Genomic DNA, 18362 nt, shown 5'->3' with positions numbered 1-18362 from the left:
GTAGGTCTCTACTTACCTTAAAGATATTCTCTATCGGGGATAAATTCGCCGTTTATGTATTAAACACATAATAAGAATGAAAAAAGCCCTACTTTAACACACATCAGTTTATCTTTTATATAAAAGCCACGGTCCTCGGGTTTTTCGCCTGGTGGGCAATTTTGAAATTTGAGAAAGTCTCCTAATTAATATAATGCCGCGATCATGAGGACCAGCATGGATACGTTCAAGTACACCTAGAGCTGTCTTATTAATATAGCGGCGTATCGTCGGTTTCTGTAGGGATGTGTGTAGTTTTCGTAAATTCGTGTATCGTGGGGGGGTTTATCATTATGAATATGACCCTGTTCTGAACCACTTGTAGCGCTCCCACATAGGTTTTAGGGATATATCCCCAGGCTTCGCAGCCGTACATCAGGACGGGCCTAATGCAGGCTGTTAACCTCTTTTTGAATCGAAATGTCTGTCTCTCAATCGAGGATGCAGAGCGCACATACGAACTTTCGCTCTGACGATAGCCTGTGCAATGTGATCGCGCCAGAGCAACTTCATGTCCAGATACTTAGTCCTGGGTTGCTATGGTAGTGAAGTATCATCTAAAATCAGGAGTGGGACGTCCAGTCTTCTTCTAGTGAACATCATGGCAACTGTTTTAGTCGTGTTAACATTCATACAGTTAACGTTGCACCAGTTCACGAAGAGCTTTAAATATTCAGATAAATATGTAAAGCTCAGGTGCTCTCTAGCCATAGCGTACAGTGCAACATAATCAGCATATTGCGCTATACGCACATGTGGTAACCTGGAGAGATCGTTTCCCGTAAGACTGTACAGCACCAGTGAAAGAGTACTGCCTTGGGGTACTCCCGCTTCTATTCCGCGAATAGAGGAACTCTTTCCATCTACACTCACGAAGAACGATTTTCTGCTCAGAAAGCTGGCTACCATCCGAGGCAGGTATGGCGGCACATGAGCAATGAAGTGCATTTTATATAATAACGGTGGGTGCCACACTGTATCAAATGCATGTTCAATATCCATAAATACCGCCGGAACCGGCTATCTGAGGTCAGTACCAGTGGTAATGTCATAAGCCAAGCGCAGTACCTGTAGAGGGGCACAACGCATGGATCTGAATCCAAACTGCTCAGGTTGGATGATATCATGGCTAGTAAGGTGTCGGTTCAGGAGTTTACGAAGGCATCTCTCAAAGGTTTATGAAATGTAGGACAGCAGTGAGATGGGACGGTATTTTTGCGGGAAAAGATGGTCTTTAACGCGCTTGGGGATCATTATGATCTTTGCAGTTTTCCATTCGCTAGGAAAGTAGCCAATCGAAATGCATGCATTGAACATATCAGCATGTCAATGCATTGGGAGGCAGATGCTTTAAATGCGTTGTCTTTATGCTGTCAGGGCTAGCCGCTTTGCCCTCCCTGAGTTTTCTAATGACCGCCTAATTCCCATAGGAGAAATTTGATTATAGTCAACATAATTTAAGTCTTCTAAGTCTCGAAACTTGCCGCAGAATATCGTCGTGAATGGTCTCAACGTCATCGTCGTACGTAGCCCTGTTGGCTGTAAATTGACTTTCTAATGTGTCTGCGAAAGCTTCGGCTTTTTCCAGACGGGAGAAAGCTAGCCTTCGTCTGCCGTGAACAGCACGTTTACATGATTGTGAGCGAGTGACACGCCAAAAGTCATTTTCGCTCTTTTCTAAAGTCGCAGTGAGCGACTCCCATCTCTAAGTCTTACGTTCAAACAATATTTCCTGGACGAGTTTCTTTAATTCTTTGAACTCAGTTCTATCAGCAGGATCACGAAATCTCTGCCAGCGCTTCCTGACAATGCTTTTAATTTTAATCAAATCCAGGAGATCTGGAGTCCGTGAATTATTGTCTGCTAACTCAGTTCTGTGGACGTATTATGGTCAGGCGAGTCGTAGTTAAAAATACGTTCAATACCAGGCAAAGGTGATCCTGTGTTTGCCTGGTCTTACTGGTACACGCTATTTATAGTCACCGTATTTGTTTTCAAAATGCGTAATAGCAAAGTCTATTTTGTCTCCATTCTCAAAAAGGAACCTGGTATTCAGATTTTTATAAATATGTCGATTATATTTACGAAAATCTATATCAGGCCTGACGTCAGGCATAGACGCTCACTGAATGGTCCACGTAATATTGAATACTATGGGTTGATGATCTGAATTTAGTACTCTGTGAACATTATCCTCAATCGGGTTATAATAATGTTTACACAGAACTACGTCCAGTATGTCCGGCTTACAACTTGATGAATACTTAAAATATGTGGGCTCATCAGAAGTGGAAATCAGAGCTTTTTTTTTCTCTCTCGTAGAAAATTTACTAGCGTTCCCTTTGGAGTAGTAACCCTACATTTGAAGTCTATGTGCTCAGAACTGAAATCAACTCAGATCTCCAGCTATTATTATCGGAACCCTATCTTTCTGATTTAGTAAATAGTCCAAGTCTGCTGGTAGCAGAGGACTCTTAGGTCTTGAATAAACGGAATATGTACGGTAGTGGAGGTGGTTCAGTTGGGCAAGTCGGCAGATCGTCGTATTTCGTATTTTAAAATTCATATGTGGTTTAAGAAAGGTTTCCAATAATAATAGTACAGGGCAATTCAAAAAGATGGACCCGAATTCATAAATTTATTCTATGAAATCTAATGAACATATGAGATCTGTGAGATATGCGGAAAGAAAGGTAAACTTTCAAAGTTTAGTTGAGTTTAGATTTCATCCCACGCGGTTTCATATTCAGCCGTTACGAGCGCGCAGGAAGCGAGTAAAGAAAATGCTGCGGCTGGAGAGCAGAAGTCGTTCTGTGTGCTTGATTACGATGTAAACAAGTCTGTGATTAGTGTCAACGGCATTTCCGTACCAGGTATGGAAGAGACCCACCTGCTGGTAAAACCATTCGTGCGTGGTATGCAAAATTCAGAGACACGGGCTGCATCAAGCGAAAGTCTACTGGCCGTCCTTCGACCGGGGAAGAGACAGTGAAATGTTTTTGCGCCAGTTTCGTGCGGAGTCCGCAGAAGTCCGCCTACCGGGCAGCGAGGCAACTTGAACTTCCACACGCAACTGTTTGGCGTATTCTGCGGAAACGTTTACGAATGAAACCCTACCGCTTGCAACTGGTGCAAGAGACATTGGCACAACGATGGATAGGTTGTGCATCTCAGGAGGATCGAACTCTCATTCGCTAGCCACCGCGTTCCCCGACTTAACCCCATGTGATTTCTGCTTGTGGGGTTTCGTAAAGGATCATGTTTACGTACCACCTCTTCCACTAACATTGGACGACCTTCGTGCCCGCATCACAGCAGCCATCGCAGAGATTGACCGCTACACACTACACAAGGTTTGGCAGGAGATAGACTATCGGCTTGATGTATGTCGTGTTACGCGAGGTGCTCACATGGAACACTTGTGATATGACTGAAATAAAACTTTGAGAGTTTACAGTTCTTAACACATGCCTCACATTACGATATGTTTATTAGACTTCACAGAATAAATTTATGAAATCGGGTCCATGATTTTGAATTGCCCTATATGTCGATACACGGCCGACTTGATGCGTCGCTCTAGATAGCTCCTTGGAGCGCAGCGAGGGATCCAGTCGGCCGTGTTCGATTCGTTGTCAGAGACAAAAGCCTCGAGTTCGAGTTTCTGTCCCGTGACACCTTCACAAAAGCACATGTAGTGACTCCATAGACAGACAGTCGCCTAATCTGAGCCATAATTGCTCATAAAGGCGTTTATTAGTAACTCAATTTTACTGAATATATCAGTAGGTGATCCTGTGTAATAGCAAAGTTTATTTTGTCTTTAGTCTCAAATGTGAGCCTGGTATTCAGATTTTTGTAAATATGCCTTAGCTTGTTAGCTGTACGGTATCTCTTAAAATGGGAAGTAACCCGGGGAGGTTAATTTCTCGGAGAAGGGATAGAATTTATCCTATACCGCAGAGGTCATTTGCCCCGTTTCCTGGAATATCTGAGATAGGAGGGGCATTTCCTTCTGCAGCATTAGCGAAGGTGATGTTATTACAGGTCTTGATGGCTGTATACTCAATCGCCTTTGTGCGGGTGATTTTTGCGTCTTAGTCTCTTGACAACCTTCCCAGGAAACAGGATGGTCACCATCACAATTAACACAGTGTGCTTTTTCTTCTGGTTTTAAAGAACATTGGTTTGGTGCATGTGAAGAACCACACTTAACATACCTTAAGGGCATGTAGCAGTAATTTGCTGAGTGACCCAGTCTCTGGCATATATAGTATTGGATATTGCCACTCTTGAATGCCTCAAATTTCACTTTACAGCCGCAGATGTACCGCACGCGGCATATAGTTTCAGAAAATTCACCCCTTGGGAGGGTGAGTGAAAAAACAGGGAGCTTGATAAAACTCTTAGTTGAGTTGTCTTTCTTGGTGAACTGGTGCACATCCATAGGTGCATACCCTAGTTCATTTAATTCAATTTTAATATCATAAATATCGACAGTTTCAGTTAAATTACGAATTATTACTTTTAAAGGTCTCATGTGGGGCAGCTGATGTGTGTAGTGTGGAGCTGCAGAGGTCTCAAAAAATACATTTTTTTTAGCTTTTCGCAATCAGCTAAATTTTTAGGGGGGGGGGGTGTACCCTAGCCTTACTTACCACTGGTGTGGTTTCAGTATCCATTTGAGAGACCTCGCTGGGGACCGATATGGGATCCCCAAGTTGTGACTTGGTAACTGCAGTCATGGGTTCACTTGTAGCGGGAGTGTTGGCTTGCACACTAGGTTCATTTCCAGTTGAAGCCGACTGCTTCATGTTAGGTACCGCTCAGCTGGTTACTCCCAGCGAATACTTCAAACGCCTTGTTTTCCGTGCATTTTTCTGTGCCGTTGTCTTTCTAACCCTTGTGGGGAAGGATAGTTTTGCCCTACTCGATTTCTCAGTCCATTCTGGAGCGGCAGGAGGATTTTTGAAGTTACTGTAGATGACACTACAATGATTGGTTTCCTGGTAGTTGTAACTGGAGGAGTAGTTACGGGCCGGAGATTAATGTTTAAATCCTTAAAAGCTGCAGGATCTCCGGTGTAATACCGAAGGTTCCAGGATTCATGACGGTAATTGTACTACCGCGGGTATTTGACTGGTGGTTATGGTGGGACATATACAGTAGGTTTCGTCTGTTGACGTTGACGGTAAAGGAGGAAAATCTTCATTTGGCGATGGGGACTATCATCAACCCCGCCCCTGCCACGGAGGGGACCACAGAACACATATTACAGTATAACCCTTCCAAAAGAGCTAACTACCACAGCACTCACTTCGCTCACAGTTAGGAGTAATTAATCACTTGTATTTGTTCATCACCAGTCACTTTACCACACTTAATATATCTGTTTTATGTTTTTAATGGATTGTTTATATGTTTCGGACGTGAAAAGCACAATTGCACAAGATTATTTTCTGAAGTCACTTAGTTTTTGAATTTACTTCAGGAACTTGCTTTTCTTTCAGCTATACGGCAGCCAACAATTATGAAATGCTGATGCGTTTTAATCTTCCATTCAAGACCATCTTCGACTGGGGGTCATCCGAAAATTTGCGTAACGTAACGCGACAAAGATGTGTGACGGAAGTGTAACGATAGCAACCGTGCAGGCAGTGATGTAAGGTATGGATCACAGTCTAATATACACAGTCGCGAAGCTCGGCTTATTTTTTTCATCCATGCGACTGCAGCGCTCCACGTGGCCAGCAAGCTGCCGGTCTTCTGGGATGTGTAAGTTGTATACGTTTTGCGAGGTAAGCGTGAGGTAATTACATTATAGATGATCGGTTTACTATTAAATTGACATGGTATGTACGAAAGGAGGTGTGAGTGGCGCAATAAATTGCTCAGTTACAAGAAGACACCAGAGCTATCATTCTTTAGGCTGTCTAAAGATCCTGAGCATTAAAGCCTTAATTACTGTTTAAATTTTCGGATAAGAGAACAATATTGTGAAGATTCAGAAATTAACTTCAGATAAGTAGGCATTTCGTTCATCACTAATTTAGGAATGTAACTCGTAGTGAAATCCATCCAATGATATGAACTTAAATAACGTTTTAATACAACCGTAACCTCTAACACGTAGCGGTGTTTTGATTTTCAATGTGTAGAAAATTGCTTGTCGCCTCTGTGTAGTGGTTAATGTGATTAGCTACCACCACCCGGAGGCACGGGTTTGATTCCAGGCTCTACCACGAAATTTGAAGAAGTGGTACGAGGGCTGGAACGGGGTCCATTCATCCTCGAGAAGTTAACTGAGTAGAAGGGAGTTCGATTCCCACCTCAACCATCTTCGAAGTCGTTTTCCGTGGTTTCCCACTTGTCCAGACAAATGCCGGGATGGTACGTAAGTTAAGGCCACGGTCGCTTTCTTCCATCTCCCTTGTCTATCCCTTCCAATCTTTCCATCCCCCACAAGGCCCCTCTTCAGCATAGCTGGTGAGGCCGCCTGGGCGAGCTACTGGCCCTCCTCCCTAGTTTTATCGCCCAAACCAAAGTCTCACGCTCCAGGACACTGCCCTAGAGGTGGTACAGGTGGGATCCCTCACTCAGTCCGAAGGAAAAACCAACCCTGGAGGGTAAACGGATTAAGAAAGGAAGAAAGGCAAGAACATTGCTTGTAAATAGTAGGGGGGATGATTTATTGAAGAAAAATGTGAACTATTTGTACAATAACATCACGTTATGTTCCAATCATTTTGGAGACAGCCAGTTTATGTCAGCAGAGAAGAAGAAATTAGTATGGAATCTCCGCAGATTTCTTCGAACCGAAAGTTATTGATAAGAGAAGATTAGCCCGTCTCAAAGGAGCACAACACACAGTCATACGTTGCACCGACTCAGATAGGTCTTTTGGCAACAGTGGGATAGGAAAGGGCTTGGAGCGAGAAGGAAGAAACCATGGCCTTAATTAAGGTACAGACTGTTTTGACAATGGGAAACCACGGAAACCCATCTTCAGGGCTGGCGACAGTGGAGTTCGAACCCACTATCTCCGAAATGTAAGCTGATAAGCCGCCCAGCCACTTGCGCGATTGTCAGAGGAGCCAAGAGAACATGGGCTGTATGCTCACTAACTTCGATGTAGTATACTATTAATTCCCTAATGTTAACACCTGATTTTCCACATTAATGCTGTGAAGGTACTAAGTCATTAGTGTTGAAATTATTTGTGAAACTAAGATTAGATTACCTCGTGATATTTTGCAATGAAAGTTTTCAGTGTCATAAAACAAAAAAGCTCAAAATCCAGCCATTTAGGTTCCTGAGATGTTTGAATATTATTTGAATTGTTTTATAGTTCATTACTATTTTTATGATGTATGTGAAATTACCAAATTCAGTTCAATAATAGGATTTCGAAAATGGCTAAGACCTTAATTACAGTGGTATGATAAGCTGTTCCTTCGAAAATGAACTATTGTTGTTTTCCTTCGGTATTATTACCACGCTGTAGTCTAGTGTATCAACGTATTTTATTAAAATGTACGATTAATATAGTTGTCGAGGTGGTTACAGTTTATAATTTACGTGGGAAAGTGCATTCAACTGTTGGGTAGAGAATTGTTCCGGACAGTTACAGCTTGCTGGCCGCTACGAGCGCTAGTGTCGTTCCGCCTGACAACAGGATGCCATTTCATTACTAAGGAGCTTCGCGACTGTGTATATTAGACTGTGGTATGGATGGATGGTCAGACAAGGTTACCTAGCAACCGTGCAGGCAGTGATGTAAGGTATGGATGGGTAGTCAGACAATGTTACCTAGCAACCGTGCAGGCAGTGATGTAAGGTATGGATGGATGGTCAGACAAGGTTACATAGCAACCGTGCAGGCAGTGGTGTAAGGTATGGATGGATAGTCAGACAATGTTACCTATCAACCGTGCAGGATATGTCTTATGGTTAGGTGCCAAATAAAATTAGCAGCCGTTGGATGGCCATGACCGGGAGACATACTTATGACCATTTGATTTTCGAAAAGCGAAAGGTGGTTTCTTTTTCTTTTTGACAGGATGCATACTGCGAAGTTTTAATATATTTACTAGTTACTTTACGTCGCACCGACACAGGTAGATCTTATGGCGACGATTAGATAGGAAAGGGCTAGGAATGTGAAGGAATAGACTGTGGCCTTAATTAAGGTACAGCCCCAGCATTTGCCTGGTGTGAAAATGGGAAATAACGCGAAACCACGGAAAACCATCTTCAGGACTGCCGACAGTGGAGTTCGAGCCCACTATCTCCCGAATGCAAGCTCGCAGTTGCGCATCCCTAACCGCATGGCCAACTCGCTCGGTACTGCGAAGTCTGCGCTGAAAAATAAGAACTTACGAATCTATCAAGCTGTTATCATCAAAGTAAATATAACGAACCTGGGAAGAGTTGACGTTAAAAAGGCAAACACAGAGATAGCACGATCGCGCCTCGTTAACATTTTGAAGGATGATGTCAACATTGCATTCTTTGAAAGCAATGTAACGTTTTCTGAGCAGACAACCAAACCATGGCGTGCACAGAAAATGAACGAAGTTGAGTCAGTCATTCCTTTTGTTAAGCAGGAAAATAAAGCCTTAACAAGGCTAGGAGTAGGAATTTAGCGGTCGTGGCCTTAATTGAGGTACAGCCCCAGCATTTGCATGGTGTGAAAATGGGAAACCACTAAAAACCATCTTCAGGGCTGCCGGCAGTGGGATTCGAACCCACCATCTCCCGCATGCAAGCTCACAGCTGCGGGACCCCAACCACACGGCCAACTCGGCCGGGCAAAAGAGTATTAGTCCGTCGGTAGATGCAGAGTGGGTCTTGGGCCATAAATGGCCACGGCTGGTCCGCAGCTCTGCACTCTGACCGACCAACCGAGCAGAGGAAGGGTGGCCACGGCTCCACCGTGGCTCTACGGCTGGCCCCAACCGTTGGCTGTCCTGAGAATGGTTGTCCATGGTTTTCCATTCTCCTGCACAAAGGCGAATGTCAGGACAGTTCCTAGTATAGGCCACGGCCACCAACCCCGTCAACTTCTCCGTGCATCTCCTTCACCGTAACAAATCTCGACCGAGCTCGATAGCTGCAGTCGCTTAAGTGTGGCCAGTATCCAGTATTCGGAAGATAGTGGGTTCGAACCCCACTGTCGGCAACCCTGAAGATGGTTTTCCGTGGTTTCTCACTTTCACACCAGGCAAATGTTGGGGCTGTTCCTTAATTAAGGCCACAGCCGCTTCCTTCCCCAGCCCTAGCCCTTTCCTGTCATATCGCCGCCATGAGACCTATCTGTGTTGGTGCGACGTAAAAACAAAAAACAAATCTCCCGGCCTGAGAGACGGCGTCACCGTCTACAAGGCCCGCCTCCACCTTCAGGGGAGGAATGAAAACCTTTTAGTAGTAGTATAAGTCAAAAATTGCCAAAATGAGATAAGTCCGGATTCTGTGACGTAGTGATCACTGATCACACACTTGCGGTAAAAATGATATAAGACTAAGAACGTAACATTTTTAAACACTTGCATGGTTTTGCAATAGATATAGGCCTACTACTTAAATAAAGAAAAATGCTTCTACTGAAATAGTATATTTTCGACTTATACTCTTTTGCCGGAACATGCTAGATCATAACAATAATATGGCCTCTGCGACCGTGTGGAGGTATTTTGATTTGACTCGTTTTTAACAGCTTGCGCGCAATTTCGATGTTCCATTTTGGTTTTTTTTTTACGTCCCACTAACTGCTTTTACGGTTTTCGGAGACGCGGAGGTGCCGGAATTTTGTCTCGCAGGAGTTCTTTTACGTGCCATTAAATCTACTGACAGGAGGCTGACGTATTTGAGCATCTTCAAATACCACCGGACTGAGCCAGGATCGAACTTGCCACATTGGGTTCAGAAGGTTATATGGATCTCTGTTGTGTGATCTATGGCTGAGTTGTAAAAAATGTGTCGGATGAACACCAAATGTGTCACCGGACACGCTGACGCCGTACGATATGGAGTGTCGAATGGACATTGTTCTGCCCTTCAAGAATCCGACTACCTCTTCCGACTTTGAACCCATTTCCTAAAGTTTATCTCGTGTTACTTCGTGTTGCATTAAGTGGATCGTAATCCCGGCATAATATTAACTCCAAATAGGTAACACTTCAAGTTTTGGATTCTACAGAAACGTTAGCCTACGTCATGCATGAAAAATAATAGTCTTTTCCTCCTATACTTACCTCTGCGAGAACTAGGGCGATGACAGTCTGCAGAATAACGCGTATTACCAAGGGAATTCTCATCGCCATGGTCGGTCCAACTGGCAATGCTAGAGGACGTGGAGCTATATCTCTCAAATCCTACATCCGCAGATTACAATCACACTCTGTTATTTAATATCCTAGTGACTATGACCTCGAAATATAGGCCTTATACAATACAATAATACCTTTTCCCACCTGGAAACCACGTTGTTCAATTTTTCTTCAATATTACTTTTTTGGATAGAAACAAGGTGTGCGAAAGAAAAAAAAAAGAAAAATATTTCTGTTATACATGTTTCGGAAAGGTTCTTTTGTTCTTTTTGAGCGCAAGGAAATGAGAGTCCCAGGGCGAAAACTATGCCCTACTACTCATCTGTTTCCGAGAATACCCGATGGGTGCGAAAAAATATCTGTTTTACTGCACTGGCGGGGAGAAATCGATCAGGCTGATAGGCAGTATACCGAGCTCGATAGCTGCAGTCGCTTAAGTGCGGCCTGTATCCATTATTCGGGAGATAGTGGGTTCGAGCCCCACTGTCGGCAGCCCTGAAGATGTTTTTCCGTGGTTTCCGATTTTCACACCAGGCAAATGCTGGGGCTGTACCTTAATTAAGGCCACGGCCTCTTCCTTCCTGTTCCTAGGCCTTTCCTGTCCCATCGTCGCCATAAGACCTATCTGTGTCGGTGCGACGTAAAACAAATAGCAAAAAAAAAAAAAAAAAGTAGATAGGCAGTATTACCGGGCGAGTTGGCCATGCGGTTAGGGGCGCGCAGCTGTGAGCTCATATCCGGGAAAACCCCACTGTCGGCAGCCCTGAAGGTGGTTTTCCGTGGTTTCCCATTTTCACACCAGGCAAATACTGGGGCTGTACCTTAATTAAGGCCACGGCCGCTTCCTTCCCATTCCTAGGCCTTTCTTGTCCCATCGTCGCCATAAGACCTATCTGTGTCTGTGCGGCGTTAAGCAAATAGCAGCCGGGCTGAGTAGCTCAGACGATTAAGACGCTGGCCTTCTAACCCCAACTTGGCAGGTTCGATCCTGGCTCAGTCCGGTGGTATTTGAAGGTGCTCAAATACGACAGCCTCGTGTCGGTAGATTTACTGGCACGTAAAAGAACTCCTGCGGGACTAAATTCCGGCACCTCGGCGTCTCCGAAGACCGTAAAAGTAGTTAGTGGGACGTAAAGCAAATAACATTATTATTATTATTATTATTATTATTATTATTATTATTATTATTATTATTATTATCAGCAAATAGCAGAGAAATAGGCAGTATTTCGGCTCCCGTCAGAAAAGAAACCCCATCATCACTGAATTCACTCATAAAATTTTGAGATCGGGGTGTGTTGAGGGTGAGGGAGAGTGGAGGAAAAAACCTCCTTTCTTAGCAACCGGCCCCTTTCAGGGGTTTAATTTGAAGTTCGTTAGTGAAAAGAGTTTTAAAAATTTAGAAAAGGCCGAAACGACTTAGGTTTCCTATTTAAAACAGGCCGTAAGTAAGCCAAGAGCCACGGTGTTTGAAACGTGTGTTCGGCTTCTTGGTCTTACAACCCGTTTTAAGCTTAGGATACTAGGATCGTTTGAGTGGCTAAGGAGGATTCTAGATGTTGTCATATTTAATACACAGTTCAAAGAACTTAGGGCAACATGTTTTGTAACGTCTGGTATGTGAACGTTAATTTGGTAAATGGGGGTTCCAATGGTCGTACAGCATATTTTGAGACCTTAGCTACTCAGTGTATGTCAAATCGAAGTTATAGTCCATCTGTATGCGCAGCCATACATTAAAAAGTCATGTGACCCCGCAAAACAAAGTGAATAGCGGTGCGTCCGTGTGTCGTTGTGAGGTACACAGACTACTGCAGTCATTTGAGCACGTTGTACGTCAACCGGCACATCCCATGAGACATCTTAACAAGGTTAAAGTCGCAAGGGCCGTCACTTTGTTCCAGGGAGGATGGACTTTTCGTCGTGTTGCTGTGGATCTCAATGTCTCTCCATCATTTATTCACTGCTTGTGGAATCGCTACAATGAGACGGGCCAGTTCACAAGAAGAGTTGAACAAGGTCATGGACGCATGACAACCCCACAGGATGACCGATATCTGGCCATCAGTGCGTTGCGGCGTCGTTCAGCAACTGCCAGAGAACTGCAACAAGACCTCAGCAGGGTCACTGGTGACACGGTGTCTGACCAGGCAGTAAGGAAGAGGTTAAGATAAGTGTCCGTACGACCTAGACGTCCTGTTCGAGTGCCCCGTTTAACGCAGCAACATCGCACAGCTCGCCTTCTGTTTGCCCGTACCCACGTCAACTGGCAACTTCGCCAATGGAGACCTGTGTTGTTCACAGACGAGTCCAGATTTCCCCTGACACAGCGTGATGGATGTCAACGTGTATGGAGACGCCGTGGTGAGCAGTACATGTCAAATGTTGTCCAGGAAGGCGACCGATTCGGTCAAGATTCTGTGATGGTGTGGGGTGGCATCAGTATTGATGGCCGTACGGATCTTGCCGTCGTCCGTGGTAATCTTACCGCTGCGGGGTACTCGAGCGGATACTACTACAGCGTGTGTTGGTTGCTGCATACGGTGTTGGCCCTGAATTCGTACTCATGCACGACAATTAGGCTAGCTGTAAGCTAGCATCCGGGAGATAGTGGGTTTGAACCCCACTGTCGGCAGCCCTGAAAATGATTTTCCGTGATTTCCCATTTTCACATCAGACAAATGCTGGGACTGTACCCTAATTAAGGCCACGGCCGCTTCCTTTCCATTCTTTGGCCTTTCCTATCCCATCGTCGCCATAAGACCTATCTGGGTCGGGGCGACGTAAAACAAATAGCCAAAAAAATAGCATCATTCTTAGTGTCTTATTTAGAAAACTTGTTATTTTGAAAGTGGAGTTTTAGGAATATAGTCCCAGGCCCCACAACCATACAGCAGGATGGGTCTGACACATGCTAGGTAACTATTTCTCTTCATATTTAAAGATATATATTTATTCCACAGCCCAGGTCACAGAGCAGCCACCTGTGCCATGGCTCGTTATACTGCCTGTTCTGTAGGCCTATTGTGTCTCTAGGACAAACCACGGTCCGTAATTAATCTGATATAATTAATTTTGTTTATCCAAGACAGTGGGGCATTGTTAATAGTAAGATGACCAAATTTAAACCGACGCTTGGCGTTTTTGTAGGATTTATTTTCACCATGTTGCGGACGCACCACCCCCATTGTTGCAGCGCGAAGACAGCATAGCCATTATTGTGCTTCTCTAAATGTTACTATGCGGTGTGGCTTTGATGCTCCTTGCCTTGTGCCGCGCCAATGACAGCTTCAGTAGACTAGGAGGGAAATATTCTTTGACTAAAGCCGCACCAGTGAGAGCCCTGCGGCGACCAGTCAAAACTTGAGAATGCTGGATGACAGTTCAATCAATCAATCAATCAATCAATCAATCAATCAATCAATCAATCAATCAATCAATACTGATCTGCATTTAGGGCAGTCGCCCAGGTGGCAGATTCCCTATCTATTGCTTTCCTAGCCTTTTCCTAAATGATTTCAAAGAAATTGGAAATTTATTGAACATCTCCCTTGGTAAGTTATTCCAATCCCTAACTCCCCTTCCTATAAATGAATATTTGCCCAAGTTTGTCCTCTTGAATTCCAACTTTATCTTCATATTGTGATCTTTCCTACTTTTATAAACGCCATTCAAACTTATTCGTCTACTAATGTCGTTCCACGCCATCTCTCCGCTGACAGCTCGGAATATACCACTTAGGGCCGGTTCTACCATCTGCTGGTAAAGTGGCTGGCAGCTGCCCGGGAGGTAAACTACCTGGAGGTGTAAATCGGCTGGTACTTTGGCTTGCGTCCAACCACCTCCGCGCAAGCGCTAGGTAGCTACCCGGAGCTAGACACCGATATACGAAGTTGGCTAGACTGATTTTCAGCGATTTCTCGCTTTCGAGTGTGGTGCTATCTATCGTCAGATGCATGAAACCCATTTCGATTGTCTTATTTCCCTGTGCTTGCGTCTGCTGATTATCACCAAAAAGCCTAATAAGGGGAGTCTTAAGAGTTATGGACAACGATTCATGTCAAGCTTCCGTGATTTTAATCTATGATCTTCAATATCAATACCTAATTGGGATTCAAATCTCGAGATTACATTTTCTTACGCCAGTTATAACCTGTCATGTAAGGCAGCGTTTTTGAAAAGTATTCTCGTAGTAGATTGGTCAAGTCACTCGTTCCGTAATAGAAGGTACGCAGGTTTTCATCGTATTTCTAATTTACATTTTAAAATGTATTTCCGTTCCCTGTCGTTGTTCTTAACTCTCTTTTACGCGCTTCCATATACGTATATACATACACATCTTCTTTACGGACTTATTGCCTTTGAGCATTCTATCTGCAGGCTTCTGTGAATTGATTAAGTATCTCCGCGATGCTCTATTTGCAACTAGTTATGTGACCTCGTTTAGTTCCAGATGCTTCCATTTATTGATAAAGCATTTCATTTTAATTTTTAACTTTATGAAGATAAAGTTGGAAGGTACCGGTACTGTAAATGTAAAGAACTAATCGGGATAAATATCCATTCATAGGAAGAGGAATTCTGGAATGGAATAGTTTCCAATTTCTTCGAAATAATTTACAAGACTATGTAAACAACTAATAGGGAATCTGCTACCTGGGCGACAGTCCTATGTGCTATTAATCATAACATCACTTGCTATAAGTAGCATACATATAAAGCAATTTTCCTAATAGACATAATATTGCGATAAGAACGTATGAAAAGAGGTATACAGATTAACACGACGCTAATAATGGAATTAAAAAAGGCTCGTCATAATAAAGACTCGAACCTGCACACTTCGTATTACGAACCGAACGTGTTAACCATTACGCTACGAAAACCCTTGAGTTAGGTAGGATACATACATTAATATATATCTCGTGTCCGAAAACTGAAAAAGTAGAAAATTAAAGCCCATTTGAAATGATTTCCAAATAGATTTTGATTTTATATCCTTTTAGAGTTTCTTTACGAAAGCTTGACGTATAAAATGTGTTCCTTGCGCTGCCGATGAGAGAGGCTGGTGTGACCGTTGCAACTAGAGGGAAGCATTAATGTTCAAAATCTTGCAATACAATATCGATCACAGTTACAGTATACTGCTTTTATCAGTATACTAAGCTAATTTGAGTTGCATATCACCAGAAATACAGCTAATAATGTTCAGCTCTCAGAACTTTCCCGGCAGGTAAAGTCTTATCGGGCCCTCGAAGTGGCCGATAAATTACGCGCCGGGTAACGACGATTTATGCTGCCGATAGCGCTACCTGGGAGTGGTCGGACGGAAATATCCTTTTACGCGGAGGGTAAATTACGCGCTACTTTACCAGTAGGTGGTAGAACCGGCCCTAAGTCGAGCAGCTCTTCTTCTTTCTCTCAATTCTTCCCAACCCAAACATTGCAACATTTTTGTAACGCTACTCTTTTGTCGGAAATCACCCAGAACAAGTCGAGCTGCTTTTCTTTGGATTCTTTCCAGTTCTTGAATCAGGTAATCCTGGTGAGGGTCCCATACACTGGAACTATACTCTAGTTGGGGTCTTACCAGAGACTTATATGCACTCTCCTTTACATCCTTACTACAACCCCTAAAAACTCTCATAACCATGTGCAAAGATCTGTACCCTTTATTTACAATCCCATTTATGTGATTACCCCAATGAAGATCTTTCCTTATATTAAAATCTAGATACTTGCAATGATCCCCAAAAAGAACTTTCACCCCATCAACGCAGTAATTAAAACTGAGAGGACTTTTCCTATTTGTGAAACTCACAACCTGACTTTTAACGCCGTTTATCAACATACCATTGCTTGCTGTCCATCTCACAACATTTTCGAGGTCACGTTACAGTTGCTCACAAAATTCTAACTTATTTATCACTCTATAGAGAATAACATCATCCGCAAAAAGCCTTACCTCCGATTCCACTCCTTTACTCATATCATTTATATATATAAGAAAACATAAAGGTCCGATAATACTGCCTTGAGGAATTCCCCTCTTAATTATTACAGGGTCAGATAAAGCTTCAACTACTCTAATTCTCTGAGATCTATTTTCTAGAAATATAGCAACCCATTGAGTCACTCTTTTGTCTAGTCCAATTGCACTCATTTTTGCCAGTAGTCTCCCATGATCCACCATATCAAACGCTTTGGACAGGTCAATCGCGATACAGTCCATTTGACTTCCAGAATCCAAGATATCTGCTATATCTTTCTGGAATCCTACAAGTTGAGCTTCAGTGGAATGTGTTGTTGTTTGAGTCATCAGTCCATAGACTGGTTTGATGCAGCCCTCCATGCCACCCTATCATGTGCTAACATTTTCATTTCTACGTAACTATTGCATCCTACATCTGCTCTAATCTGCTTGTCATATTCATATCTTGGTCTACCCCTACCGTTCTTACCACCTACACTTCCTTTAAAAACCAACTGAACAAGTCCTGGGTGTCTTAAGATGTGTCCTATCATTCCATCTCTTCTTCTCGTCAAATTTAGCCAAATCGATCTCCTCTCACCAATTCGATTCAGTATCTCTTCATTCGTGATTCGATCTATCCATCTCACCTTCAGCATTCTTCTGTAACACCACATTTCAAAAGCTTCTATTCTCTTTCTTTCTGAGCTAGTTATCGTCCATGTTTCACTTCCGTACAATGCCACGCTCCACACGAAAGTCTTCACAAACATCTTTCTAATTCCAATATCAATGCTTGAAGTGAGCAAATTTCTTTTCTTAAAAAAGCTCTACCTTGCTTGTGCTAGTCTGCATTTTATGTCCTCCTTACTTCTGCCATCATTAGTCATTTTACTACCCAAGTAACAATATTCATCTACTTCCTTTAAGACTTCATTTCCTAATCTAATATTTCCTACATCACCTGCCTTCGTTCGACTGCACTCCATTACTTTTGTTTTGGACTTATTTATTTTCATCTTGTACTCCTTACCCAAGACTTCATCCATACCATTCAGCAACTTCTCGAGATCTTCTGCAGTCTCAGATAAAATAACAATATCATCGGCAAATCTCAAGGTTTTGATTTCCTCTCCTTGGAGTTTGATTCCCTTTCAAAATTTCTCTTTGATTTCCTTTACTGCCTGTTCTATGTAAACACTGAAAAGGAGACAAACTGCAGCCTTGCCTCACTCCCTTCTGGATTGCTGCTTCTTTTTCAAATCCCTCGATTCTTATCACAGCAGACTGGTTTTTATACAGATTGTAGATAATTCTTCGTTCTCGGTATCTGATCCCTATCATCTTCAGAATCATAAATAGCCTGGTCCAATCAACATTATCGAATGCCTTTTCTAGATCTACGAATGCCGTGTACGTGAGCTTGTCCTTCTTGATTCTATCCTCTAAGATCAGACGTAAAGTCAGGATTGCTTCACGTGTTCCTACATTTCTTCTGAAGCCAAACTGATCTTCCCCCAACTCAGCTTCAACTTGTTTTTCCATTCTCCTGTAAATAATACGTGTTAAAATTTTGCAGGCATGAGATACTAAACTAATGGTGCGATAGTTTTCACACCTGTCAGCACTGGCTTTCTTGGGAATAGGTACAACAACATTCTGCCGAAAATCGGATGGGACTTCTCCTGTCTCATACATCTTACACACTAAATGGAATAACTTTGCCATGCTGGTTTCTCCTAAGACAGTCAGTAATTCAGAGGGAATGTCATCAATTCCAGGTGCCTTGTTCCTATTTAGGTCACTCACAGCTCTGTCAAACTCTGACCTCAAAATTGGGTCTCCCATTTCATCAGCATCAACAGCCTCTTCATGTTCCAGAACCAAATTATCTACATCTTTACCTTGATACAACTGTTGGATATGTTCCTGCCATCTTTCTGCTTTGTCTTCTCTCCCTAGAAGTGGCTTTCCATCTGAGCTCTTAATATTCATACACCTAGATTTCCGTTCTCCAAAGGTTT

The 18362-nt window shown here is 43.1% G+C and overlaps 1 protein-coding gene across 1 annotated transcript in view; it reads right to left on the bottom strand.

The window, feature by feature from the left end:
• LOC136875972 (uncharacterized) overlaps positions 1-10364 on the bottom strand; it is an 87466-nt gene extending 77102 nt beyond the window's left edge. Inside the window, exon 1 of the mRNA XM_067149586.2 lies at positions 10293-10364. Within this exon, the coding sequence (XP_067005687.2) occupies positions 10293-10361 (69 nt within the window). The 5' untranslated portion in view covers positions 10362-10364. The remainder of the gene's footprint in view (positions 1-10292) is intronic.
• Between the last annotated feature and the right edge of the window lie 7998 nt (positions 10365-18362).

This window comes from Anabrus simplex, chromosome 6 (genome assembly GCF_040414725.1).
Source record: "Anabrus simplex isolate iqAnaSimp1 chromosome 6, ASM4041472v1, whole genome shotgun sequence".
In the NCBI taxonomy this organism is placed as follows: Eukaryota; Metazoa; Arthropoda; class Insecta; order Orthoptera; family Tettigoniidae; genus Anabrus; species Anabrus simplex.
The sequence above is the reverse complement of the archived record's forward strand: the minus strand, read 5'-3'. Positions and strand labels throughout refer to the sequence as shown.